Below are 27,181 nucleotides of genomic sequence, written 5' to 3' on the forward strand. Positions count from 1 at the left end.
GGAGTGACGTCTCTAAATTCCTTGATTTTTCACTAACACATATTAAAACACAAGGCACACGTTGTGAACATATACTGCAGGAATTACACACGCTACACGAAACGTACCACACTTACAAAGAATTTTATACTGATTGCTCGAAGACAGCGTATGTTGGAAGCAACGTGGTAGGAGGAATATGTAAGCAGGGTAGCAAGACTGCCAAAGTTTTTCTCCATGTACACCACTGAGTGCTATGCCTTGCGGATGGCAGTAGTACGGGATATTACAAGCTCACAGCATAAAAAAAGCAATAATTTTTACAGACCCTTTAAGTGCTCTTAGAGCCATAAATTCGAAATCCCAGTATGAGCCTAGGTAATATTTTAAACATGTTCTCACCTAGCTGACGACCACATCATACGTCCTTGGGTCCGGAGTCACATTGGGATCCCAGGTAATGAAAGGGCAGACCAACTAGCAGCAACGGCAAAAGAGCTGCGTGTTTCAAAGATCAACATACCTGTTAGGGATGGGATTCAAGCAGTGCGCCGGGGCCGTCACCTCTCATTGGCAGCATGAATGGAAATCGCGACAGAACAACAAACTTCGCCTAATTAAACCTGTCCTTGGTTAATGGAAGACATGTTTTCATCAAGAACGTTTTATTGAAGTAGTTCTGTGCCGACTTCGAATAGGCCATACACACGTCACACATAATTATCTACTGGCAGATGAAGAATCAGCAACATGCTATAAATGTCGGGAGCAACTAACAGTAGTACACATTTTAGTAGCTTGCCCACGTATGGAACCATTAAGACAAAAACATTTTCATACGTTTTATAAGTTAAACATGCCATTTCATCGAATGTTACTCATGACCCTTTAATACCCTTGGCTGATGTGATGAGTTTTTAGACTAAGCAGAATTGCTAAATAAACTTTAATTACGATAAACTATGCTACCTCTACCAGATTAGGAAAACTCGACTAATCCGACCTGTAGCACGACCTCTCCGGAGAGACCCTTGCTGGCACAAGAATTTGAAATGAGGCACTTGCCTCCCAGCCCTTTGGTATAAGAACGGGGGCAGGGCAGTAGTGCTATGTAAATGCCTTCACAGTTTTAACATAACCTCGTGCACCAACCATACACATTGACCACCCCACGCATCAGGTTCACAATTTTAGAGTATATATATTTTACGCACTTACGCAGCTAGCTCTCTTAGGCCTCTCTACAGCCACGCTACACCATTCATTATATCCCATTTGTCATCGCCCAGCACACATTTCATAGTCATGGTCATAGTGTCGTTCACTATAGGTTTTTTTCCCCCACCATGTGTCTGGCGCAGCATAACCTTAGTCGCTCTTGTGGCACAAAACCAAACTCAAGTCAATTTCAACGAAAACCGAAGGTGCGTTTCGCGTGCAGTGGCGCGACACGCACTTTAAAATTGATTTTAGATATTTTCTAGGTTATAATGCGGCTGGCGGAATGTTCTCAGAGATGCGAGGGAGCGAGCGTGCTTCTCAGTGGAGAGCGCCGGCAGGGGAGAGAGCGGTCATGGCAGTTACGCAGGAGGAGGGGACGCGGAACGAACGAACAAGGAGCGGGGGGAGAAAAATAAAGGGGATGGCGGTGGGGGACAGCAGCCCGGCGCGGGTGCGTGGTGTGAGGAGGGGGAGCGGTTGCGTGGCCGATGGAGAAGCCTTTGCCCCCTTGACATGTGCGCTTTGCCCCGGCTGCATGACATGCGCGCTCCGCTACGTACGGGCGCCCGCGTCCGCATCAAGAGTGCGTTACCGCTATTTGTCTCAGTCGGGAAAATAGTTGCTTCGTCGTAGAGCGCAGATATCGCGCGTGCAACCTCGATTACCCCGCAAGTAACAATGCTTTGAGACGCGATTGCGCTTTCGCCTTTGCCACCAACAGGCGGACTTACAAGCTTGAGAGACTTTTTCAGGATAGTTGCTGCGGCTGTTCTCCCGACCGCGAGCCGAAACTGCGTTTCACGCGTGATGCCCTCGGTTTAGCTCGCGAGTACGATCTCTTCTATGCCCGATCTCTGTGTCGCCTAGGGCAAGCTTCTCGCAGCGGCATGCCAAGTTGCAATACGCACGCTAGGCCTAACGAGCGCTAGCTGCCATGTCGGCGGCCGCGGACTACAGAAGTTGCGGTTTGGTGCCGAGTCAATGAAACATTTTGCAGTTGTTGCATTTAGAAGGGGTGACTTACATCTTTAACGAAAACGCGGGCGTGCGTGTGAAACGCTCGAGTGGTGGTTTGTGGTCGCCACCGTTTTCGACATGGCGCACACGCAGTGTGCTACCGCGGCGACTTCCCGTGACGGCGCATTTTTTCCGCGTTCGTTATGTCGGCACCGCAGGTCCGCGGACGCTAACCGTTCAACATTTCCAAATGTAAGCAGACGCAAACTTACGTCCCAGTCACATGCCTCGATAGTCAGAATTGCGCGCCTACCCGTTGGTCATGTTTTGCACACGTGCAACCTTTCAAAAATGTTGTTTAGGTTATAGTGCAGTACCGCTTATAGTGCGGATATTCGCGACTCCGGCGACTTACGTTATAAGTAGGGGTGTGCGAATATTCGAAATTTCGAATATTTTTCGAATAGTGTTTGCTATTCGATTCGATTCGCACTGAAATTTTACTATTCGAACTATTCGAACTTCCCAAAGACAAATGCAGTCAACGTCCGGTTGAAAGTGACCCCTTCAGATTTTCAATATGCTTCACCTCATTACACTCTCGTATTGCGGCAAAGCTGCCTTTCAAGCTCCGTTACGGTCGAACTTAACCAAGAGTCAACGTCTGATTGGAAGTGGTCCCTAGATTTTCAATATGCTTCACCTCCTCACACCCCCTTATTGCGGCAAAGCTGCCTTTCAAGGTCCGTTACAGTCGAACTTAGCCAAGAGACAGTCAACGTCCGTTTGGAAGTGGTTCCTAGATTTTCAATATGCTTCACCTCATCACACCCCCGTATTGCGGCAAAGCTGCCTTTCAAGCCCTTCTACGGTTGCAAATGTATTAACTCAAGAAAACGCTGGTTCCAATATGGAGATGAAAGATGTGGCAGAGTTGGGGGCTCAATTAATGCTGTTTTGGACCTGAAATTTGGGCAGGATGTCCAAAAAATCGGACGCCGAAGCTTTTTAGCATCCAAAATTTCAGATGTTCTTAAATATTGACGTCTACGAGGCGGATTTGGAACTCCGGATTTGAAGGGAGCACACCCTTGTCCGCCACATCAGTTGGGCTTCCACAGAAGTTGAAAGAGGAGGAGAGGCTGAGGAAATGACATCTTTGCCTATCACGTGCAAAGTGTTGTCGGCAACACTTTGGTTGCGCAAAATCCTGTACATAAATACAATTCGGCCTCTACATTGCCTCATTGTTGATAAGAAAACTATGAAACACCACCCCGCCAGCGCTTCATCAACCTAGCGAAAAGAAACACTTTCATGTTGCTATCTCACAAGAACATACTTAGAAATTTTCTGCAACTTTTTCTGTAATTTCACTTCGAATTATTCGAAAAATGTTTGAGAAATATTCGAAAATTATTCGAAATTATTCGATTCGATTCGCACTCAATCTTTATCATTCGAATTCGCTTTGCACCCAGAATTTTGCTATTCGCACAGCTCTAGTTATAAGCGGTCTATGCTGTAATATGCGTAACAGGAAGACACTGCTACAGAGCAGAGTGGATCACTGAACGAACAGTGGTAGCCAACAGTCTAGCTGACATTAAGAGAGAAAAGTGTACTTGGGCAGGTCATGTCATGAGAGATAACTGCTGGTCAGTTAGAGCATTGGAATGGATATTGCCACACTGCGCTCCTTTTTGTATTTCTATGTAACCGGTCCATTACACATATAGCCACTGCCTTTTTGAAAACCACGCCCGAATGTCTGGGAAGCTCTTAGATTATTTTAGAATCTTCTGATAGGCTTGAGCGCAAACGCGAAACATGTGAGTTTATTCTGGAACTAACGTGGCCACCAGCGATAAGGCTCGAATGTTCAATGCTACATGTATAAATGCCGGCGTGCTTAACTGCGCGTGAGATCACTCGACGGCCGACGCTGTGCTCGTCACTGTCAGTGTGCAGCTTGAATTGCTTGTACTTTGCCCCTTGCATCTTCCGGGCACAAGTTCAGCCAAATAAAGAGTTTGTCTTGAACACGCCGACTGCTGCCTTCGTCAACATCGCGACCATGTGACAATATCCATAGAAACGAAATGTAGCCGAGGATGGCAGGTGGGCTGATGAAGTGAAGAGATCTGCAATGGAATGATTTGGAGCTTTGGGAGAGGCCTTCATCTTGCAGAGCTCAATGATGACTTGGGTGGCAAAGCTTGTCTAAAGGTACACATCGTATTGCTGTGATCAGTTTTCTCAGGACTGTGTAACCAAGCATGGATTTTGTGACTGGAGTTCAGCAGCTGAATTGCAGGTAAAAGAAATGAAAAAAATAATAGACTCTTTGTCTTTTCTGCTGCTCACATTAAGCACTGCTGAACACTACAAAAGACAAAGAACATTGTATGCAGTTTCCTGTTATAGTAAGACCTTTGTAGTGGTGCCATTTATGGTGTAGCTAGCTAAACATTGCCTCCTCCTTTCGCAGGAGTGGAACATGGGCCAGCGGGCATCTGACACTCGGGGAGTTACCTTTGAAGACGTCGTCGTTCCTGAAGAGGTGAGCTAGATTAAAGTAGAATCTTCATAAATTCTTCATTCAACTCGACCGATAATTTGACAGCATGGCTGGGCCTGACAAAGTTATATGTATTTGAATGGTAAAAAACGCGAGTACTCAATTATGATCAAGCTTAAGTATGATCAATTAAAGATCATGCTGCATTTACTTAAATCTAACATACCCCCCAAATTTAATTTGCATCCAGTTATCTCAAGTTCAAAAAGAAAATGCACCTGACTGAGCTAAGCATATTAAACGAAACTGTGGCATGCCTCTAAGTTGATAAAAACGAACTAGACAAGGAAATTTTGCCATCACAGAATGTCAAGTTCTTTCCCCTTGCAGTTTTTTTTTTCTTCTGTGATCCGGATTTTGGCTTTAAGGGGAGACGCTGGCCGAAAAATGGCAATCTTCATTTTAAAAAAAGTTGTGTGTTTTTGACGGTTTCAGCGACATTGATCCCTCTTCTTCCACATACTGTAAAAACCCGAGCAAGTGCCCTCCCTGCGGTGAAGGATAATCCGACAAGATTTGGAGGAGGGCCCTTGCTTGGTCACGGATCAGAATTCAAGGTGGCGGTGGAAGAGCCACACGTGCTTTCAATGAAATGCTTTGTTGGATATGCATGCATTCACTCTCGTTATTCACCCTCGTCTGGTGAATAAAAACACTGAACGAAACAGTGAAAATGGTGGGAGGGGAGGGCGCTTGCTCGGGTAGGGGTGCTTGCTCGGGTAGGGGTGCTTGCTCGGGATTTTACGGTATACAGTGAACTCCCGTTAAGACGAACTCTGTTAATACGAATTCTCGCTTATGCCAAACAACACGGGACCGTTCGTTTGGTTTTCCATAGACTCGGTGCAAACAAAATTTGCTTAAGACACAGTGCGTCCTTTTCCTATTTGTGCTCCGCACCAGTGGTATCAACAAGCACAAGAATGCATATCACTGGGTTTTGCAAGTGTTTTACAAATGCGTCAAGCACAGTCTGACAACTCCCGGGTCGCAGCCTAGTCCGGTCGAAACAATTCGGCGAAAAGTGCCTCTAACATAGGTGATTGCCATGTTTTATTGGCTTCCAGACTTTCCATCAAACAGCCTGCCCCGACTTGCTTCGAACATTTGGGTCCTTAAGAAACCAGTTAGGAAAAAAGAATTTCCATCAGATGTGAAACTAGACAGAATGCGAGCTGTCAGCATGTGTTCCGGCATATAGAGAAGTTTTCATCAAGCTCGAAATGTTCTGCTTACAACTGAAACTTCATCCCAGAGTACCTGTTCGCTCGATTTATATAGCTGTATGCAATGCACGATGTATCCAACAACGTCCGGACGCCACGACGCCAGAGAACAGCTGGAACATCTATTCGACCGCTGCAGCATGCGTTGCGGAAGGCGTGCTTTCTGCCTATGGCAAGATGGCGCCGTGCGGCTTCAGCAGAGGGGCGCCTCCTTCACTCCAGCAAATTTTACTTTAAAGGAGTACTGACACGATTTTGAAGTGCAGCAAAACGGACGTTTTTGGTTTCCTTGGCATGTAGTATTAACGCTCTCCCCACACCGCATCCGGGAAACACGTATAACTATTTAAGTTTGATTTTAAAGTTTTCATCTCCCAGCATCTGCAAGGCAGCTTCACCGCATGGAGAGCCCTATGACGTTTCAAGTCAGCTCACTTGGTTTGCGAAATCTGGGTTCTGCATGCAGCCTAAATCACAGAAATCGCTGTCGGAGGTACTGGACGACAGTTCACTCGTCATGAACCACTTTCGACTGACAGCAAAGGACAGCAAGTGCATATTTCGTGGGTTGCAGTCTGCCCGTGACGTCACGGGCTGACTTGACACGTCACTATGAAGCCGCCCTCTCGAAACCAAAACCGAAACTGCTGGTTGAAAGAAGCGGTATTAAAAATATATGCAATGCATCCCCAGGCACCACGACACTCTTTTTAGGGTTCTCGACACCCGTGCTTTCATTTAGAGCAACAACCCGAAAAATTTTAAAATTCATGTCAGTACTCCTTTAACCTCCTTGGTCGATGCGGTCCAACCCATCCAACAGTCGAAGCATAAAAGAACGAAAATCCTTCCGGCAGTGACGCCAGCGACGCTGTTGCGGAAATAGACATGAGACGTTATAGCCTCGATCCAGCGTCAGTTTAGAGGAGGTGACGGCGGCACGTAAGGCCGGCACCGATTTGAGGCTATAGGAGGAAAAAGTAAACAAACAAGATGGCGACGATACACATAAAAATTCATGGTGGCCGGCTCGGCTGATGCTTGCAAAGTCCGAAATATCGGTAATGCCAATAATGGCTCACTGCCGGCAACGTTGGGCCTTGATTGGGCCTCGCATAGTCGCCGTAAAGCCATTATCGGTCCGACATTGTGTACTGCCTGGGATGGTACATATCACGAACACGTTTTTTGGTGGTTGCGGGATGCACGTTTCGTGGGGCCGTTGCATATGCTGATGAATGCTAGAAAGATGAGATGCTGTGTCGATGCCAAATGACAGCAGCATTCGAAGCCGCCCAACAGTTATGTTTGTACACTAACTCTGTCTACACTTGCACATCACTTAGACAACTACTAAAGGAGATGCTGCGTGGAGTTTTTTTACTGGTTTTTTGCTGCATTTGTGCTTTCGCTGGAGTGACATGCCTGACATTTTTTCCCTGGGGACATGCTTGACATTTTTTGCACAGCTTTTTGCCTGGGGGATCCCCAACAAGTGTGTTGGATATTAAAGTGGATTCTGATTCCGATTTTCTCTCACTTCCCTCCCTCTCTAATTATTTTTTTTTTCTTTTTCAGAATGTTGTCATGAAAGAAGGTGATGGCTTCAAGGTGGCCATGGGGACCTTTGACCGCACCAGGGCACCTGTGAGTGTTGTTGTCGCATAGCATTTTTAGGTATTCAATTAGGGGCCTACTGGACCATAGGCAGGACATCGTGCAGATACCATAGTTATTCGAATTAAAAGGGCCCTGCAACACGTTTTCAATGTAGTAGGGAAAACACATCCGATGAATAGTCAAAGCTCCTGTGAACATGTGAGCCAAATATTATAGTGCTGCTTGCACCAGTGCATCAGAAAACTTAGTTTCATTTCATACAACCAAAAATTGCTTGCTCGAATCGGCCTTGAACCATCAATCAGCCCTGAAAGCCTTCAGTCATGAGTACATTTCACCTCACGAAAGTGAATTGCTTTCAGTGATGGATCAGTGTGGTCCAGTGTAGACCAACTCCAAACTTCAGAAACAATGACACATTTGAACTCTTATAAATTTAAGGGGGGACGTGAGGATCGTCAGTAAGTTTTTTGTATCTCGACATAGAGTTCTGAAATTTGGCACACACACTGCAAATCATATTAAAGAGAAGCAGGGATGCAACAGCTGCGCCAATTGCGCCACTTCGATAAAATTCCTTATTTTTGCGCCAAGCTGAGCCAAAACCTAGAAATTTGTTGAAATTGCGCCACGCTGCGCCAAAATGCTCGACCAGTTTCAAAATTTTTTCAGTTGCGCATTCGTCATCTGTAGTGTTAGCATCGTCGTCTAATACAGACGCGCATACCCTAACCCCAGTCTCAGTTTCACTGCAAGGACGAAGCAATGAATGCGATAGCAGCAGATTTTTATACGAAGTGAGGCTGGCAGCAAACTCTTTTGTGTCCGATCTCGCGTAACTCTACAAAACGTTGGTGTAAGAGTATACGGCCGCTCCGGGGAAAGATGCTCTTTCTGCACAGTGTCTTCGCATTGAGAGTGCAACAGGTAGCAGGATATACGAGCCGCCCGTTGATGGCTGTCGAGATAGCAGCCAGCGCTCGCGACCGTGCCCTTAGAATCAAAGTTCAAAAGTTGCTGCTCGAGTGACAGCCCCCCCCACCCCTCGCGTCTTTTCATGCTTGTTCAAGACGGGCAGGGCGTTTTCTCTCTGCTTCGATGGCAGGCCTCCCGAGCGGAGTGGTGTTATCGCATGCGCCCTCCGAGCAACGGAGATGGGCTGGCTCGTTTGATATCTGCTTGAGCCGTGTTCGTCGCCTGCACTCGCGCGCTTTTACCCGCGATAGAACATATTATGCGCGGGGGGATGTTATCAATTTGGACTTTATACGGGACATGACTGTATGAACCCATCGAGAGTGTCCATATAATTATCATAATAAAAAAGGACAGTGGTTCTCAAATTTCCCGATGCTTGTTTTATTGCATGCATAACGCTTTTTAAGCCACTTTTGCCGCAGTACACTGGTGTTCTGCGGAAAAGCATACTGAGATATAGAAGGGGCTATTAGTACTAGCTGTCAGGGACACAGCACATTTTTTTCCTTAATTACTCATTCGTGCACTCGCCGTGTAATTACGAGTACTAGTATGATCGCTGACGTCTAAAAAATGATTGGCAATCATTTGGAGCTGCTGTGTATGGAGTGTCTGCGGCCTTGAGAAACAATAGACAAAAGCGTATGCCAGTTTTCTTTTTTCGCCACCCCCTACTTGCTCCTGCTTTACGAATCTCCCGAATTTCGAGGTTGCCAGGTTTGCAGGTCCACATTAGCATTTGCAGTGCCTGTCGAATTATTTGACTGGCCCTGCAAATGCTAATGTGGACTCGCACTGTGGGGTGGCTCAACACACTGCTTTTATTGAAATAGCAGTGTTCACGTGCACTGTGCACGAGTTAGCTGATGTTGAATGGTTTGTATGTATCTTTGTTTTTCTTTTCTAAAAGTAAGCCTTCTTGGGATTTGGGATTTCGTGCTAAAAAATTCAGGTTTTTTTTTTTTTCCATTACCTGCTGCAAATTTGGAATTTTGTGCTCCAAAGGCAACATTTTGCTACTCCAAAAATTGCTCCAAATCCTATTTCGGCTGTTGCACCCCTGGAGAAGTTTAAAATTTGATGAAATTACCTTCATTATTTCTTGTTTGATAAGAATTTACAAGTTCCTTGCTGGTGGAAAGCCTGGCAGAGTGATGAAGCAAGCTAGGAGGCTGGAACTACTTTGTATCTTTGCTCACATACTGTTTCTACTTAAAGACAGTGTTAGATTTTTTTTTTACAGTTCTAATAATTTTCTGCTGAACATTACATGCAAATGCATGTCTCTCAGCTAATCGTGCCATGCAGTATTTATGAGATAAGCAAAGAATGAGTCTATAAACAAAAATTTCAAGACTGTTGAAGTGCAGCACAGTCTATGGATTACAGTAAAATAAACTGCATAAAAATCGGTCCAGCTATAGTTGTGCTACGCTTCCCACAAGCGAAGTGGCAGGCACAAAAATCTCTTTTGAGAAAATGGGCAACAGAGTTTTGGTTGCAGTTGATCCTATACTAAAGTGTGCCAGGACAGTAATAATTGGTGTCCGTGCCAGGAGGCAATCTTTTGGGCCTCTACTTCTTAACTTGGAACAGTTTAGGAAGCTTATTAGCCTCTATCATTTACCGCAGGCGCTTTTGTGCAGCGCCCTGGAACGCAAGTGCACCAGGCTGCATGTAAACATTGGGCATGTCGGACTGTATCGCTACTTTTGCAACCACGGAGCGGGTTGTCAGGCGACCTAAATAGTGGTGTATTAGTTTGATGAAGCGTTGCGATCACCCCTGTCAACTACTAACGCCTAAAGATTAATTTTCTTGCAGGATAAACTGCACCCACGCCACAGAGCCGACGCCTTCTTGGCAGTCCGAAGCTGACGACGAAGTCGCACTGAACTATACCACAGATGCATTTTCCCACATTATTAACATTTCTCAGTGAAAAGCTTCCATTAGTGGGGACATTAGGCACCCATATTATTGAAACAGGACCAAGAACGCGTGCCCACGAAGCTAAGGTCTCAGCGGAGGGGATGCGGGAGCAAGCGTCGGCAGATCGCCTCCGAAGTAAAGCTGATAAAGCAGCACTTGCTCGTCATCTGATAAGTAGTAAGCACTTTGATGATGATGCACTATGGTTTACATCGGCTGTCGCTTAATTATAATCCCGACAGCATGACGTGCTGACAACCCAAATGGTACGCCACAATCTAATCACCAGCTCACCAGATCTATGCGATACCGTCCCCACTTTTCCTCCGTACGAAACCAAAGAGCATTCACTTTGCCTCCCGTGCACACGTCACCTTTCGAACAGCGGCTTTTTGCGTGCTTACGGCCACGGAGTCATAAATGCAGCAGCAGCGGAGATTTGTCGCGAAAGAAGGCCTAGCAGACGAGCACTCCGCTGGTAAACACAGCAGCCATTGCTGTGGCAACAGCCTGTCACTGATTCCCGTTAATCGGGTTGGCAATCGCCGGGCGGATTCTAAGGGCTGGCGTCACGGCCCTTCGAAAACGCACCACGAAAGCGCGGACAATTTAGAGTTGGTCCTTTGGTGCGCCAGCGAACGCCGGTTGTGGTCCAAAGACCAAGTCAGAGCCAAGAGTCGACAACACAAACGAAAGCGAAATATATTCTCAGTTAAGGCAATACAAATAATACAAACACATGCACACTCGGCTGGTACCAGTTACAACTTCACGGTATAACTCAGATAGTGTTTACACAACGGGAGCTAAACAAACAGATCACACGCTACGAATGCAATCGCATGCATTACAACTATTCAATGACTGTTAAAGTCCTGAATATTCAATGGCGTATCCAGTGCGCAATACTTGGACGGTAATCGAATGCTTCTCTTCAAGGAAACACTCACGCCAGCTCCAGCGTTGATCGTCGTAGCTCAACTGTCGTCGTGACTTGTCACGGCTCACACGGTGTCGTCATCGGATTCTTCCAGATCGACGATCGACTGACCGCACACCATCATAAACACGTCTTCTTTTGCTAACGGAGCCACACTTAGCATAACTTCACCATCACCGGGCCGACTGACTCACTCCTGCACTGGCTGTCCCGACTCTTCACTGACTTCTCGACCCCTGTCTGGTCGTCGTCGCACGCTTTTATCCCTTCTCCCCCGGTTTCTAGAAGTGTCGGGAGAGTTCTTCGGCGTGCAGAACAGCTGAGGCTAGAGAAGGGGCGAGAGCTTTCTCGTAGGTTCGAATCGCGGCGGCATCGCTCGGGGATGCGTCCCCCCTTCCTTCTAGAAACATCCAGGTTTTGCCGGGCGTTTGATCACGTTGTCTGCGTCTGGCTCCAGTGGGTGAGGAGAATGCGGTGCGCCGGCGTCTTTTGATGCTTGTTTTTTCGTCTTTCGCGCTTCTTGGGCGCGCGGCTCGCGCCGTTCTGTCTCGCAGCTGCTTGAAAGCGGCCGCGCGCGCGCTTTATAACATGCTCGTTTGTGACACAGCCAATAGAAGAGTGCCTTTCAACGGTGTCGCGCGCTGTGCCAGTAGGAGTGCCGTGTACATCGCAAGGTTGGTGAGAATGCCCTCTGACTTTTTGCTGTTTGTGCTTTTTCTATGCAGTGATTGTAAGCGAGAAGGGTGGGAACGGAAAGCCGTTTGAGCTTTGAAACGATGCCAAGATGGCGGCGCTCAGTGGCGGGAGCGATGAGATACGATGCCGTGAATTGCGTCGTTTTAGCGCGATTTTGGGCTTCTTTTTCACCGACCGCGCTTACAAAATTATTTTTTTCGGGCACTAAGCATGCGTTTTCAGCGTAATAATTTAGATACTGCGTAAATAAGAGACTGCAGATGCCTAAACGAGTGTTTTCCAAAAATTTACCTTTTTTGACTATTTTCACTATTTGATCTCCACGTCCCCCCTTAATATCAAAAATGTAAGCCAACAATATTGTTCAGTACACGCTGCATTTCGCACTACGCTTCACTGCACATTCAGGGCTGTGCTGCAATAACGTTCATCATTATAAAGTGCAAATACAGTCGCCAACCGTTTATTCGGACTCGGTGGAAACTGCCGAAAGTCCGAATAATCGGGAGTCCGAAAAAAAGGATTCACCAGAAAAAAAGCACATTTATTGGCCCAGTGGCCGGAAAAAACTTGTCAGTGCATGTCTGTACACGTGCACGCTTACGTGCGACCGAGTCTGCCTGTATTTCAGCTAATGTTTGGCCACTCCTGTAGGTCAGCAATAGCACTGTAACGGCCTACTCTAAATCCGCATTTGATGGCTGTGGTGTGGGAGGCGCGCCATCATGGCAGGCACTGTCCACATGCGCTGGTTCGAGTAGCTAACGGATCATCTCATCGCCAGCTAGGCGAAAACTCCCGAGCTACTTCGGATTGAGGTTGGCCGCCTTCCATCCGGTGAATAATCGCTGCTTTTTTTGCCATTGTCAGGGCCTTAGAGTTGCCACATTTGTTTAGTTCCGACGGTGCACATGGAACAAGTGGCGTTGAAGCCATTTCAGTAGATCAGGCCTTGCACGCCAAGAAAGGAAACAAGGGACCGAGACATGAAGCGCGGGATGCAGATCAGGCCTAGCCACAGAAACGCCTGACAGCGCAAACCCTCAGACGTCAAAAGGGAACGACGTTGGGCTAGCTGGTGTTGCAGCGCTCATGTTGTCATTCTCTCTTCCAACTTGGGATCCGCGCCGTACTCGTACGCGCTGTCATTCACCTCAAATGCCGCACTTAGCTGACTCCGAGCTTGGCTTGGCTTGGCCTGCTGTTTGGCCGTGGTAGCCCTTCAGTGGATACTTAACTGGCTAATGCCAAAAGCCGTTATGTGTAGCCAACAAAATAGCCTTCGAGATCGACAATTGTAATTTCTGCATGGATTTTGACACTGGCACGATCTTCAGCTGTAGCCGCTTCAACATTTCAGTGCTGGAGACCTAGCAAAAAGTATTTTAAACATCACTGACAGCTTGTCATGGCGTCCGTCATGTTCAACATCGCACTCGATCAGCTGGTCGGAGTCTGAAAAATCGCACGGCGCACTGTGGGCCGTCCGAATTTTCGTTCGTGAGTTTACATTACTTCAATGGGATGAGTGGCGGTACAGCGAAGGTGTCCGAATAAACGAGCATGTCGGAATTTTCAGTGTAAATGGTCGGCGACTGTAAATCCCTTGCTTCATATTTGGTGTGTAAACCTCGCTCATTTATTTGAAATGGCATGCACTTCCCCTCAAATTCATTGCCTTGTTTGGCACTGAATTTGAGGCACACAATATTGCTTTACTTTTGAATGGGATTTCCAAGGCATATTTTTCTATATGGGCAATATACCCATGTATGTCTTAGTTTGATTGCGTTCAATGCTATGTGTGGAAGTAAAGAAACACCACAGAGAGCAGCACCAGTGCTCAACGGTGGTTTCTGTCTTCTTGTGAAGCGTGTCACAGTGCAATGAGGCGATGTCTTTACGGATAAGCACCGTAAATGCACGGAGGCGTGATCCCCGCCAGTACAGCTTAATCGCTGACAACCTTTCTATAAGCATCTTCAGCTAACTGCTCAGTAGTGTATGTGGTCCAAACACGCCGCACCACCGTTCATGCTGCCTCTTTGTGCGAGACTGCTAAGTGCGCTGCACAGTCGCGTTGCCTTCACGAATGTAAGCAGCTCGCCATCGCCGTGCCCTTGTGCAGCCAGGAACAGAGTAGGCATCACGAATGCTTTCATGACAAATGCGTACGTATGGTACAGCAAGCGCCGCGGCAGTGACAGTCTGTTTAGTTGGCAATGACCTGCACACAACTAGGAACGATCGGCTTCACGCGGCAGCAAATGCTGCATATCGGCGGATGAGTTGTCTGCTCTTTTGCCACAGTCTTTGTGTTCCGCGTCATCGTTTCCAACCACTTCACGTGAGAGAGCCAAAATCTATTGTGCGCTTTGCTGTATCGGTGGTGCTCATCATGAGACACAAATTTGCAATTGGTGGTTGGCACGTAGTTAAGCGGGGTTCGCGTCAGGTACCGAATGTATTCACGAGAGCCTGGACGCGCACCGAAATTCCTGATAAGTGTGCTGGGAGGCAGTAAAGCTATTTCGGATGGGCTGTGTCCTGGTGACTTGACCACTTGATCGGAATAAAAAAAACATGAATTTGTTTTTTGGACAGCCTGATTTTTGGGACGATTTCGCCGTCCCTAGGGAGCCTGAAAAATCGGACGTTGACTGTAGTTATCTTCCTCAAGTTCGAGTACTTCGAATGGTCATCCGGTGCGAATCGAATCGAATAGCAAACACTATTCGAAAAACATTCATAAGTTGGAATATTCGTACACCCCTACAATGGCATCGAATGTTTTCGTTAATACTTCATTTTAAGATTAGTGGCATAGTCTGCATAAAAACTTAGGTTATATTTGATACCAGCACATGAAAATACCTAATACAACATTTTGCCTCAAAAAAACTGCCCCCCCACCTCCCCTTCCATAAGTCACATTTGACACGGAACACCGGTGTGAAGCAGAAAAGCGTACTAAGATTGGAAAAGAGATATTGGCTCTCGCAGGACACAACACATTATGTTCCCTAAAGAGGTATTAACACGTGGGAGAAATCCCGCGGAAGACGCGTAGATCGCGGATCACGTGATGGTTTCACGAGTGGGCGCGGGGAGACGGGGACCTTTTGGCAGAGAGGACAAACGATCCCCGCACGGTGAAGGAGACAGCGGATTTTCGGGCTAGTTTTGGCCACATATTCACAGTTGCTCCTGCTATGGTGGCTAGACTACTCCTACTGCGGCAACCATTTTGCAATCGCTTCGTGTTTGTGTTGGTCGCGGCCGCGGTGGTAGTGATAGCAAAACTTAGCGACGATGCCTTTTTTTTTTAATCATCTAAGAACAAGTGTGCTTGTGGGACAACATGTCTGATGCCTGCTAAATTTGAATGCTGTGTGAGAAGTGATTTTCAATCATATGACTGAGCGCTACCACCACTAGGCCCACATACCGCTCGCCGCTCTTGGGCAGTAACTAGTTACTAGTAGGGGTGTGCGAATATTTGAAATTTCGAATATTTTTCGAATAGTGTTTGCTATTCGATTTGATTCGCACTGGAATTTCACTGTTCGAACTATTCAAACTTCCCAAAAACAAATACAGTCACCGTCCGATTGAAAGTCACCCCTTCAGATTTTTAATGTGCTTCACCTCATTACACCCCAGTATTGCGGCAAAGCTGCCTTTCAAGCCCCGTTATCTTCGAACTTAGCCAAGACAGTCGTTAGATTGGCAGTGGTCCCTAGATTTTTCAATATGCTTCACCTCATCACACCCCCGTATTGCGGCAAAGCTGCCTTTCAAGCTCTGCTACGGTCGCAAATGTACTAACTGAAGAAAACGCTGTTTCCAACATGGAGATCAAAGATGTGGCAGAGGTGGGGGCTCAATTAATGCTGTTTTGGACCAGAAATTTGGGCAGGAAGTCTGAAAATTCGGAAGCCAAAGCTTTTTTAGCATCCAAAATTTCAGATGGTTTTTATATATCGACGTCTACGAGGCAGATTTGGAACTCCGGACTTGAAGGGAGCACACCCTTGTCCGCCACATCAATTGGGCTTCCACAGATGTTGAAAGAGGTGGAGAGGCTGAGGAAATGGCATCTTTGCCCATCACGTGTAAAGTGTTGTTGGCAACACTTTGGTTGCACCAAATCATGTACATAAATAGAATTCGGCCTCTACATTGCCTCATTCTTGATAAGACAGCTATGAAACACCACCCCACCAGTCCTTCATCAACCTAGCGAAAAGAAACACTTTCATGTTGCTATCTCATAAGAATATGCTTAGGAATCCTCTCTAACTTTTTTTTTCTGCAATTTCGCTTCGAAGTATTCAAAAAATATACTAGAAATATTCGAAAAATATTCGATTCTATTCGCACCCAAAATTTTGCTATTCACACAGCTCTAGTTACTGGTAATGCGTTACCGGTAACTAGTTACTTTTAAGTTCAAGGAACTTGTAAGTGTAATACTGTTACTATTTTACACAATAACTGTAACAGGAAATACCATTACAGTGACTTCCTTTTTATAAAAAACGATCCAACAGCAACACTCGTTAAAGGCCGATGTACAGTTCACACTTTCCACTTTTTTCACTTTTTTCTTTCTCATATTCATTCCATCTTTCACCTTTCCGCAACATGGCTACCCTAGTAGTTTAGGAGTGGAGGTCGCTAAGAGGATTATCTTCCTTGCAGAAGACCGAGGTCGGAGGTCGGGGCAGATTTCTTAAAGCTTTTCCTTTGTCTAGTGGAAACAAGAAAAAAAAACTGGCAGTGAGACCTCCGCTGAGGAGGGAGCTGGACTACCCTTGTAAAGGAAGACCACCGAGAACAGGGACCACCGAGAAAGGAAGGCCACTGAGAACGGGGTGCCCATAATGACATGGGAAAGAAAGGAAGCCTATTGGAGACAGAAACAGTCTGCTTCACCTATGCCACCTGTTAGGACGTTGGGACCCCGGTTTCTCGCTCTTACAAGAGGGGCATTTGGTGCTTCCAGGTGGTAGCATGCCAGTCGGTATCCCATTCCAAGGGCCCGACGAGGATGACCGGGCAGGTACGAGACGAGGTGTACACGTAAAACTTCATTTATTTTACGACTATATAGAGTCAGGGGAAGAAAAAGGTATGTACAAAATAGACGTAATGTCGAAAGAGGTTATGAACACAGCAACAATGACGACAACAACAACGTTCTTCGGCACTTCGCTGCTCCTTACATAATGCCATGCTCGCTCCTTTTTGTATTTCTATGTAACTGGTCCGTTACACCTAGAACCACTGCCTTTCGCAAACCGCACCCAATTGTCTGGGAACCTTCCAGATTATTTTGAAATTGTCTGATAGATTGAGCGTGCAAATGCAAACAGTTGGGTTCATTCTGGAACTAGCACGGCCGCCAGCGATAAGACTGGAATGTTCGATGCCGTATGTATTAATACCGACGCACTTAACTGCAGATCAGATTACTCGACGGCCCACGACTGTTCACGCCGCGATCGGTTTACAGTGTGAATCGCTTGCACGTTATGTTTTCATTTTCCGGGCACAGGTCTGTTACACGTGTGTATAACCACTGCCTTTCACAAACCCTGCCCGAATGTCTTGGAACCTTCCAGATTATTTTGAAATTGTCTGATAGGCTTGAGCGCACAAACGCGAACAGTTGAGTTTATTCTGGAACTAGCGTGGCCACCAGAAATAAGACTGGGATGTTCAATGCTGCATGTATAAATACCGAGACACCTAACCGCCATTTAGATTACTCGACGGCCGACGACTGTTCAGGCTGCTGTCAGTTTAAAGTGGGAATCGCTTGCACGTTGTCTTTTCATTTTCCGGGCACAGGTTCGCCCAAATAAAAAGTTTATTCCTGAAAACACAGACTGCTGCCTTCGTCAACGTCACGACCATGTGACAGTAGTGTCACCGCACAAAGAATCTGCACTGTTCACTCAGGATTCGTGGACCAGAGTCCTGTGAATTGCCCCCACTTTGGCGGCCATTGACTTTGTTTTCATTGGTGCGACCAGTTTGACGGCCGATGACCCTGTCGGTGATCGTTGAACACAGGTGCCTGCACCGTCCCACTCGTCCGCTTTTGGAGGGCTGCCCTTTTGTCTCCAAGTGATGGGGAGACATAAGCTGCTCCTTGTCTGCTCCTCACTGGAATCTCGCCTTGGCAATAAATAGTCTGGCTTGCAGTCGCCGACCAGTGGAACTTCCTTGTGCTCATGATCGATGGTGGGTTAGCTCCTCCGGTGTCTGGCTTTTCAGCAAAAAGTCAAGTCATAACAGCTACCAGTAGAATGTTGATGGTACCTTATACCCCTGTCACACGGGCACCCGTGAACTCCGTTTAACTCCCTCGTCTTTTCCTCGAGGGAGATGGGGTTCATGTCACACGGTCACCATTTCGCTGAGGAAGTTAAATGGAGCTTTTGGTTGGGGGAGTTCGGTAATGGCCATTGCGGCTCGATGGAGTACTCTCGTTCCCAGCCAGCTACTGCTACGCTGAAAACCGCACTAGCAAAATCGTCCTAATTAGCTAAATTATAATTTTAAAAACTATGCTCTTTTTTTGCGTAGCATTTCACGCCCCGTAGTGTAAGTTTTAGTTGTATTTTTTCGGACATCAGCGCTTGTACTCTCCACACCAACGCCTCGCCAAGCCGCCGCTGTGAAGCAGCTGTGAAGCATCGCGCCATATTTGTTTCTGCACGTGTGAGGTGCACACACAAGCACTGTGACAGCAATGGTGATTCCGAGCACTTCATCAACACACAAAAACACGTTTTTGTTGCTTTAAAGGCGACTGCACAGGCAAAAAATTGGACGTTTCGACGAGCGCAGCAGCGCTGTTTCTGCCCCATGCGGCAACCGTCGAAAGCTTGCAGCGAGCCGTGTAGCACGGCCACAACTCCATTCTCGTAATGCTCCATCAGGGAGTTAAATGCCGAACGGAGTGAAATGGAGTTCAGTGGTGGCCGTGTGACAGAGGTATTAGTCTATCCGGTGTCCGGCCTTTCAGCGATGAGTCAAGTCGTAACACGGCTCACTCCTTCACCTGGGTAAAAAACATCTGGATTAGAAACGTTTAGGTAGTTTAGGCGTGCATGCGAGTTGTCACACACGGTGGCATAGAAATGAGAGGTATAGGGGTGCCTGCAGAGCGGCTCTTGCTGGCGACCGTGTTGTCTCGCTGTGGTTCACCGTCTGACACTCATTGTCGCCTTCGTGAAAGCGAGATCGATGGAGCGCCTTTGTTTTGCGGGCATGTCGCCCTCCGAAAGGCTCTCGGGGAAGTTCTCGGATGCCAACTTGGAGGAACAACTCGTCCTAACTTACAATGAGTTTTGTAAATAAATCTCCGGACACAAAGGGTGCATCAACGAAAAAAAGTTGATGCAACAAAATGAGGCTTACATGACTATTGCTGGTGTTGCGGTTGAGCGTGTCCCCTTTTAGGTTCCCTTCGTTCAGGGTTTTACCACGTGCAATTTTGACTACCCGCATGCTTTCATACGTTTCTAATAAATAAACTGTGCCGTCTGGTTTGTGATCTATTAGTTTTTTACAGATGAAGAATTCATGACATGGGGGGGTGGAGCTGGAGCCAATGTCCCGACAAGCAGACTTGTCTTCTTCATGGCTGCAACTTGAAGACAAGGCCGCTTGTTGAAACGTTGGCTCCAGCAACACCCCATGTTCATGAATTTTCTATCCCTTCAAGCTTCCACCTTCCCCTGAACTTCTGCTTTTTTTTAGTTTTATGCAGTAACGGAAAAGTGACGACGCTATTTTTTTCACAGTAGCTGTAACAGTCACTTTCTTGCCTTAGGTAACTGTAACTGTAACACTGTTACTTTATGCTAGTAACGTGCTATGACTGCCAGTTGCTGATATTAACTTTTGGCTTTTTTTTTTTTTTTTTTTTCAAATGTGATTTTCATAAGCATTTTGATGTTGCCTGTTTTTTTGAGCCCGTTTAACCTGACGTAGCCCATTTGAACGGCAGAGCTGTTTAAGCCAAGCATTGGTCCATGGCGGGTGAACAGAAATGATCATCATCATGAACCGGCACGTGCGCTCTTCATCATCTTGTTCCTTTTCCGTCATCTTCTGCTTCGCTCCCCGGACACGTGCGCCAGTTTGTCCGGCGTGGCATGCAATAACCCTGATGGGTGAGAGAATGAGTACAGAGAGAGGGAAAGAAAGAAAGAAAGAGAAATTCTTGGCGAAAAAATTTTTGACAAGGCAGAATTCAAACCCGTGTACCCATGACCTAAAGGCGAGCATCCTAACCACTCGGCTATCCGGGCACGCTACCAGAGCATAACATAGCATTGTATAATATAGTATACCAAGGGGGTAGGAAAGGTAGGTGAGGGTGAGGAGGAGGGGAGAGAGTAAAGCATAGAAAGAAAGAGAATTGTGGAGAAAAAACATGGCTGATCCCTCGGTCACAGGAATGGTATAACACGAAAGTGAAACGTGTCTTCACAGAGGTAGTTGAGCATTTATTGTACATAGTTTTGCCGCAACGGCGAAGCAATGAATGCGATAGCTACAAATTGGAATGTTACGTGAAGAACGGCGAGCAGCTTGAAACTTGTATCGTGCTGCTCAAGCACAAGTGACACACGAAAAAAACACACACAGGACGAACGCGAACTAACAACTGTCACAGTTGTTACTTTGTGTTTGAGCAGCGCGCTCCTTTAGCAAACGCGGCCGCTGCAGCGAGCGAAGTGACCTTCGTGCATTTTGTAACTTCAGGTAAACTTGGGGTGAAAGCACAAGACGTACAAACCGCCCCCATCACGAGATAAGTGCGCACGCACGGGCGACCACGCCCTGTAGGGCAAAGTGTTACGATACGCGCGCGTATCGCAACAAGCGGGGCGACTACCTTTAAAGCATGCCCTTCACGCCATCTCGCTGGTGATAACAAAAACAAGTGCCTCCAAGCTCTGTGTACCGCCAGCGGTAAATGATGTATATGAATAGCTCACTGTTAGTATGCTGAAGAACGTAGGCTTTGTGGCCGAGTCGTTTTGCGCCGCACGCAGCGGATCAAGAGCTCATAGGTTCGATTCCCGGCGATGGAGCTTTTTCTTCTAGTTTTTCTTTGTCATCTATTAGTGCATATTTTACAACGTCATATCCGTGACGGAAATACGTCGGTGAACTCTTGGTGGACCCCGACATAGAACACTTTCGTGTTAAAGAAGGGAAGAAAAAACAGGAGGAGGAAGACAGAAACGGAGAGAAAGATAGAAAGAAAGGGAAGAAAGAGAAAGATAGATAGAGCGAGAAATATATAGAGTGAGAAAGAACGAAGTAGAAATAAACAGACAAAAATGGCAAAAAAAATACAGAAGAGAGAAAAAGAAAGAAGACTGCCCAGCTCTGCACTTCCTTCTGGCTTGGCACCACTAGTGCAAAGTTGCTTAAACTTTTTTTTTACTGAAATAACGACTTAACGAAAAAAAAAGCATAATGCATGTTTGTAGTGTAATGATGATGAAAAGCAATAAACAATATGTTCGAACTAATTTTTTAGATGTTTGATGGAGCATCACTTGTTCGCACAGACTACGTAGTTCTCATATAGGAGGCTCTGCCTCATGATAAGCAATTTCAGCGCTATGACGAGGAAAAATTTTGAAGCGATAATGAGCAAAATTATCTGCATTCAACAGAAACTTTGTGCCTACCTTAGTGTCGACTTAGGTAAGCTATAAGATGTCCCCGCATTATGCATGTGCTTCAAAAAAATTTTTTAAACAGGCCGCCGGAAGTGTGATGGATGCCTCTATTTGCTCTATACCAGGGGTCTCAAAAATGCAGCCTGCAGACCTTTTCGTAGCGGCCCGCGGCTTCACACGGAACAAAGTTTACTTTGCTAAGTAACTAGTACTCGCATTATTTTCTCACCTATTGCAACTAATAGCGCTTTGTACAGGTAAGCTACAGAGACTAGACTGGTCTCAAGCATTTTTTTTTTTTTTTTTTTTTCGTGAGGCACCACTATGAGTTGAAACATCACCGTGGAATGAAAACTCTATATTTCAGAATCGCCGTCAAGATTTTAGTCACTGTGGAAATTAGCATCAATATGTTTTTTACGAACCTCACTTCAGATCCGCTCAAAAATGACCCAAATATGGGATATTGGAAAGGCATTATTTCAAATGGCAACATTAGGTGACATTTTATGCAAACTCTCTCTCCCCCCTGCTTCCTTCATCTGTACTGACCCGGCCCTTGTAGGACTAAATTTTGTGACTACGGCCCGCTAGCTGAGGTGAGCTGGAGACTGCTGCTCTATACGTTCGCAGAACGAGAGTTTCATTTTTTCAGCTGCATTGATAACTGATTCTGCATGGTGAAGACGGCAGCGATTTATACAGTTTCGTTGCACTTCAAAATTTTGATAAAACACTCACAAATCACTGTCAAGCATCCAGGGGCCACATCTTACGTTCTCGTAAAAAAGAAAAAAAACTAACAACTGCACTTCTTCTTGAACACAAAGCTGACTGACATTGAAAGGTACTTTAAATTCCTATTGACTACATGACCAAAGCCTCACTAATTTGAACCATAGTTGACTGATCTGAAAGGCTGTGTGCAATCTCTTCAGCAGAGAAAAAAAAACACCGTGAACGACCTCGCAAAAAATGGCACTTTTGTTCAGTCCGGATTTGCAACAACAAAAGCATGTGAAGAACTGCTGGCGACTTAACCAAAGGGCACAGCAGTGTCAAAAGGCAGCAGCGCACGTCCCAAAAGCCTCATTCCATGTTTAGCCGTCCCTCCCAGGCCCGCATTGTACTTTCACTGTCAGCAACTGGGGAAACGTGGTGGTAGAAGCTACCAGAGTAGCCTGGTAACACTGACCTCCCCCTCCATTTGCCTCGTCCGTGTGAGCGGGGGACTTCAGTGGGGAATTCTCCCCGACAGCCTACATCACTAGGCTCCACCTCTATCCCCTGCGGATTTCTCCCCCGTGTGAATACCCCGTTATGCGTCTAAAATGTTTACTGCAATCATTCAGGTATGTCTATGACTTTGCTGCAGCTCTGAGAAATGTTAAATAATAACGTACACCAGTTTTCTTTTTTCATGTCGCCCCTTGCCCCCGCTTTACGAAACTCCAAGGTCACCTGATTGGCAGGTATGCATATGACAGGTGCTGCAGTTATTCAATGTGGACGTCGTCATTGTTTGTAGTATCAGTTGGAGCCCGGTTCAGTATGTTGCTTTTGTTGAAGTAGCAGCGCTCACGTGCACGAGTTAGCGTGTCGTATGTATATAGTAAAATTTTTTAATACATGTACCATTTTTAATTGTATTAATGGCTAAAATGTAGTTGAGACAAGTGTGTTTACTGACCGCCTGAGCCGTAAGGATTAACTGTGCTGTGCACCTCAACTCGCAGCGAGGCCAACCACACACACATGTGCTGCAAAGTGCCTTCCGCCTTTTCGCGACATGCAGACTGGTATACTAATGATTTTGACTTCAGTGTCAGCATGGTGGCCTCTTTATTGGTGAGCATGGGGAAGCATGAAGGCGTGATGTGGTGGGCACCAGTGAGTGCGCCAATGCAACTTATTACCGACAACCCTATCACAATGAGCATCTTCAGCTATCTGCTCAGTTGTGCATATCTCATGGTGCTGTTGGTGATGCCGTAAAAGTATTGACATATTTAATGGGCGATAAATGTGACATTCACTGCCACCTCCATATGCATGACCCCCAAGTGCACCGCATTTACCGGGAGTGCACGTCGCTAGCAGCAGGAAAAGCAGCTTGCCATCGCTGCATTGACCCAAGATCCTCTAACCAATAGGATCAACCTGCTTCTCAGTTTGATATAAGTTCACCAAACCTTGCAGGTTTCTGCATAATTCATTGGTCACTTTTGTTCGGCCTTTTTGCTAAAGCTAAAGTATGATTGCATGAATGGTTTGTACATATTCTTGTTTTCCGTTGCAAAGGTAATGTTTATTCGTTATACGGCTCTAAACTTGGTACGTGGTACTCCAAAATGGAGGGTTTTTTTTTTTTTTTTTCCCCATAACCTGCTATAAATTTGGATTTTGCTGCTTCAAAAGCAACATTTTATGCTTCAAAAATTTCACCGAGTCCTATTTCAGCTGTTGCACCCCTGTATGGTTAATTTCACATCGGTTTTCATTGGTTTGCCTTCTCCTCGTGTTTTTTTATCTCTTGGCTCATATTGTAAAGCATTCATGCTGTAACCCCCTTCACTTCTGGTGCACTGGTTCTTTTGTTTCCTCTCTTTTTGTTGAGCAAGTGGTGCACGTTCATTTGACTGTTGTCAATGTTTTCTTATAAATTAGTACTTCAAAAAGTAAAGCAGGAAATCACCAAGTACAAGTAACTGCAGTAAAGCTGCCTCTGGTGTTTTGGAAACATTGCTATGTAGAGTAGGATCTCGGTTATACAAACCTCAAGGGGGAGGGAAAATATTCGTATCACCCGAAATTTCGTACCATCAAAAAACTAGCAAAGTCTATTTTCAAACCACGACATACGCACAAAATATTTATTTCTGTCGAAAGAACTCGCACATGTCTTTCTGGGATGCACACGAACAGACCAATAAGAGATCGTGCTGCTGGCTGCCGCGAACACGCGCATTGAGGCTTCGTGTGACGCCAACTAAAAGCTAAGTGCCAAAGTCTGCTCCACCATGGTCATAAGCGAACGGCAGGAATGCCGAAACGCTTCGGCCATCTTGCAACTTTATTGCCTTCATAATCTACCACACGTTTGCCACATGCCTTCGGAACTGCGTAGTCGCTATTGCTGATCACATTGATAGCGATCACGATTTCGTGTGCGGTGGTTGTGGCAAACAGTAGTTCCGTTTTCGTAATGTCGTTCTGCTATAGCGCAGCTCAGTTTGAGCATGAAGGAAAGAGACCATACCAAAGAAGTAAATGACAGGCCACAGGATGAGCGCTAATGATTGCCACATTGATTTAGTGCTAATCTTGTTGCCTGTCATTTTCTTCTTTGCTATTGTCTCTTTCCTTCATGCTCAAACTGAGCTGCGCTATAGCAAAACAGCATTATAATGCACCAACTTGCCCAATCCGCAGTACTTGTCCATTCCGTTTTCAGTTCGCGTGCACTGGCCGAACGTGTGCCTTCAAAACTATGTCGTCGCTATCTATGATCGTGTCTGCAGTGGTTGCAGAAAGCAGCATCGCTTTGGCTCGGTGAGCACTGGATACGCGTGCACTATCAGGGTTCTGTGTTTTGTTGTCGCCATACATGATCGTGTTGACAGCAACCGCGGTTTCTTGTGTTGCTGTTGCTGCAAACGGTAGTTCCATTCTCAATCCATGTGCGCGAGTCGGGCATGCACCTTCAGAACTACGTCGTTGCTGTCTATGATTGCATCTTTTGTGGTTTTATCGCACCGCTGTTGTGGCAAGCAGCATCGCTTTGACTCGGTGAGCTTTCGATGCGCATGTATTTTCGGTGTTTCGTCGTCGCCATACACGATCGCGTCGATAGTGACCGCAGTTTTGTCCGCAGCGGTTGTGGCAAATAACTACAGTTCTGACTGTGTGCATGGTGGTCGCACGTGTACTTCTGAAGATTCTGGAGCACACTGCTTTCAGCCGTTGCTCGATGGTTTCGGTACCAAAGTTCACATGACTCGTCACAACGAGGAAAAGTGTTTTGAACATCCGAATTTTGGCCCATTGGACGCAGTGGAATTTGGCAGGGGATTTTGCGAATTCGTATTATACCGAATGATGATGATGATATCTGGGGTTTAACGTCCAAAAACCACGATTTGATTATAAGGGACGTCGTAGTGGAGGGTTCCGAAAATTTTGAACACCTGGGGTTCTTTAATGTGGACCAAAATCTAAGTACACAAGCCTCAAACATTGTCACGTCCATCAAAAATGCAGCCGCCGCAGCCCGCATTTGATCTCACGACCTTTAGGTAAGCAGTCAAGGGTCATAACCACTATACCATCATGGCGGGGTGTATCAGACCGAAATTCGTATCAGCCTGGTTCATATCACAGAGATTCTACTATAGTAAGGAAGTGCTGCATTGGTTGCTACTCTGCACCATTGAAAGAAACTTTGACAGTGTGTTCAATTTCCTTGAATATCCTTCATCTTTTTTTTCTAAAACCTGTATGAGCCCTGCGGTGTTCAGTCGATGCTTGCATGAAAAAGGTAAAAGTGCAGGAGTCTGAACATACCATGAAGGTAAATGTTAATTGAGAGTGGCTTCAAACATTTGGCACAAGAAATGGTGACAGAGTGAGTTCCTACTTAATGCATCTTGTAAGAGTCTTTGGTAACACTACAGGAATTGAGGTAACACTACAGGAGTGAGGTGTGAAAGGGAGCATTAGTTCTGCATGAAGACAACTTTTTTTTTTGTGGGATTGGAATGGTATTCGCGGCCCCTTTTCAGAAGTTTCTTTGGGTAAGTGAAGAGATGGCTTGTGTTTAAGTCACTTGCATTGGACCAATTTTTATTCGCAGGTTGCAGCTGGTGCCACAGGTGTCGCCCAGAGGTGCCTCGACGAAGCGACCAAGTACAGTTTGGAGCGCAAGACTTTCGGTCAGCCTATCTGCATGGTCAGTTGAAGCAACAGTTGTTGCCCTGAGACATATTCATGCTTAGTATAGCATTCTGTTAACCCTTTCAGTCCCAAATTAATTATTTTAAATGTAAGCAACCGGTTCTTAAACTTTGAGATGTGCATGATCGTGGTAACCCAAAAAATGAAATTTTTGCTCACACTTTTTAATGAAGAATAATGTCCAAATTAATTTAATTGATAATTTTTATTTAATAATATTTCCATAATTTTCACTTCATCTATACTTAAACAGTTATTTAGATAGGATAGCATAATGCTGTGGTGGTCCAACTGCACCAAAGTTCACTAGTCGACCTGTTTACACAGCATCAGACTGTTTACGGCCCAAAATATTCTTAGTCGCAACAAACACCACTGG

General features: G+C 46.0%; 1 protein-coding gene across 2 annotated transcripts in view; it reads left to right on the forward strand.

Moving 5' to 3' along the window:
• Window positions 1–27,181, forward strand: part of LOC119390334 (probable medium-chain specific acyl-CoA dehydrogenase, mitochondrial) — a 142,478-nt gene that overhangs the window by 98,239 nt on the left and 17,058 nt on the right. For both annotated transcript variants that reach the window (XM_037657960.2, XM_037657954.2), the window contains exons 9-11: window positions 4,649–4,720; window positions 7,543–7,611; window positions 26,702–26,797. In XM_037657960.2, coding sequence (XP_037513888.1) covers window positions 4,649–4,720; window positions 7,543–7,611; window positions 26,702–26,797 — 237 coding nt within the window. The remainder of the gene's footprint in view (window positions 1–4,648; window positions 4,721–7,542; window positions 7,612–26,701; window positions 26,798–27,181) is intronic.

The sequence above is a fragment of the Rhipicephalus sanguineus genome, chromosome 1, assembly GCF_013339695.2.
Source record: "Rhipicephalus sanguineus isolate Rsan-2018 chromosome 1, BIME_Rsan_1.4, whole genome shotgun sequence".
NCBI lineage: Eukaryota > Metazoa > Arthropoda > Arachnida > Ixodida > Ixodidae > Rhipicephalus > Rhipicephalus sanguineus.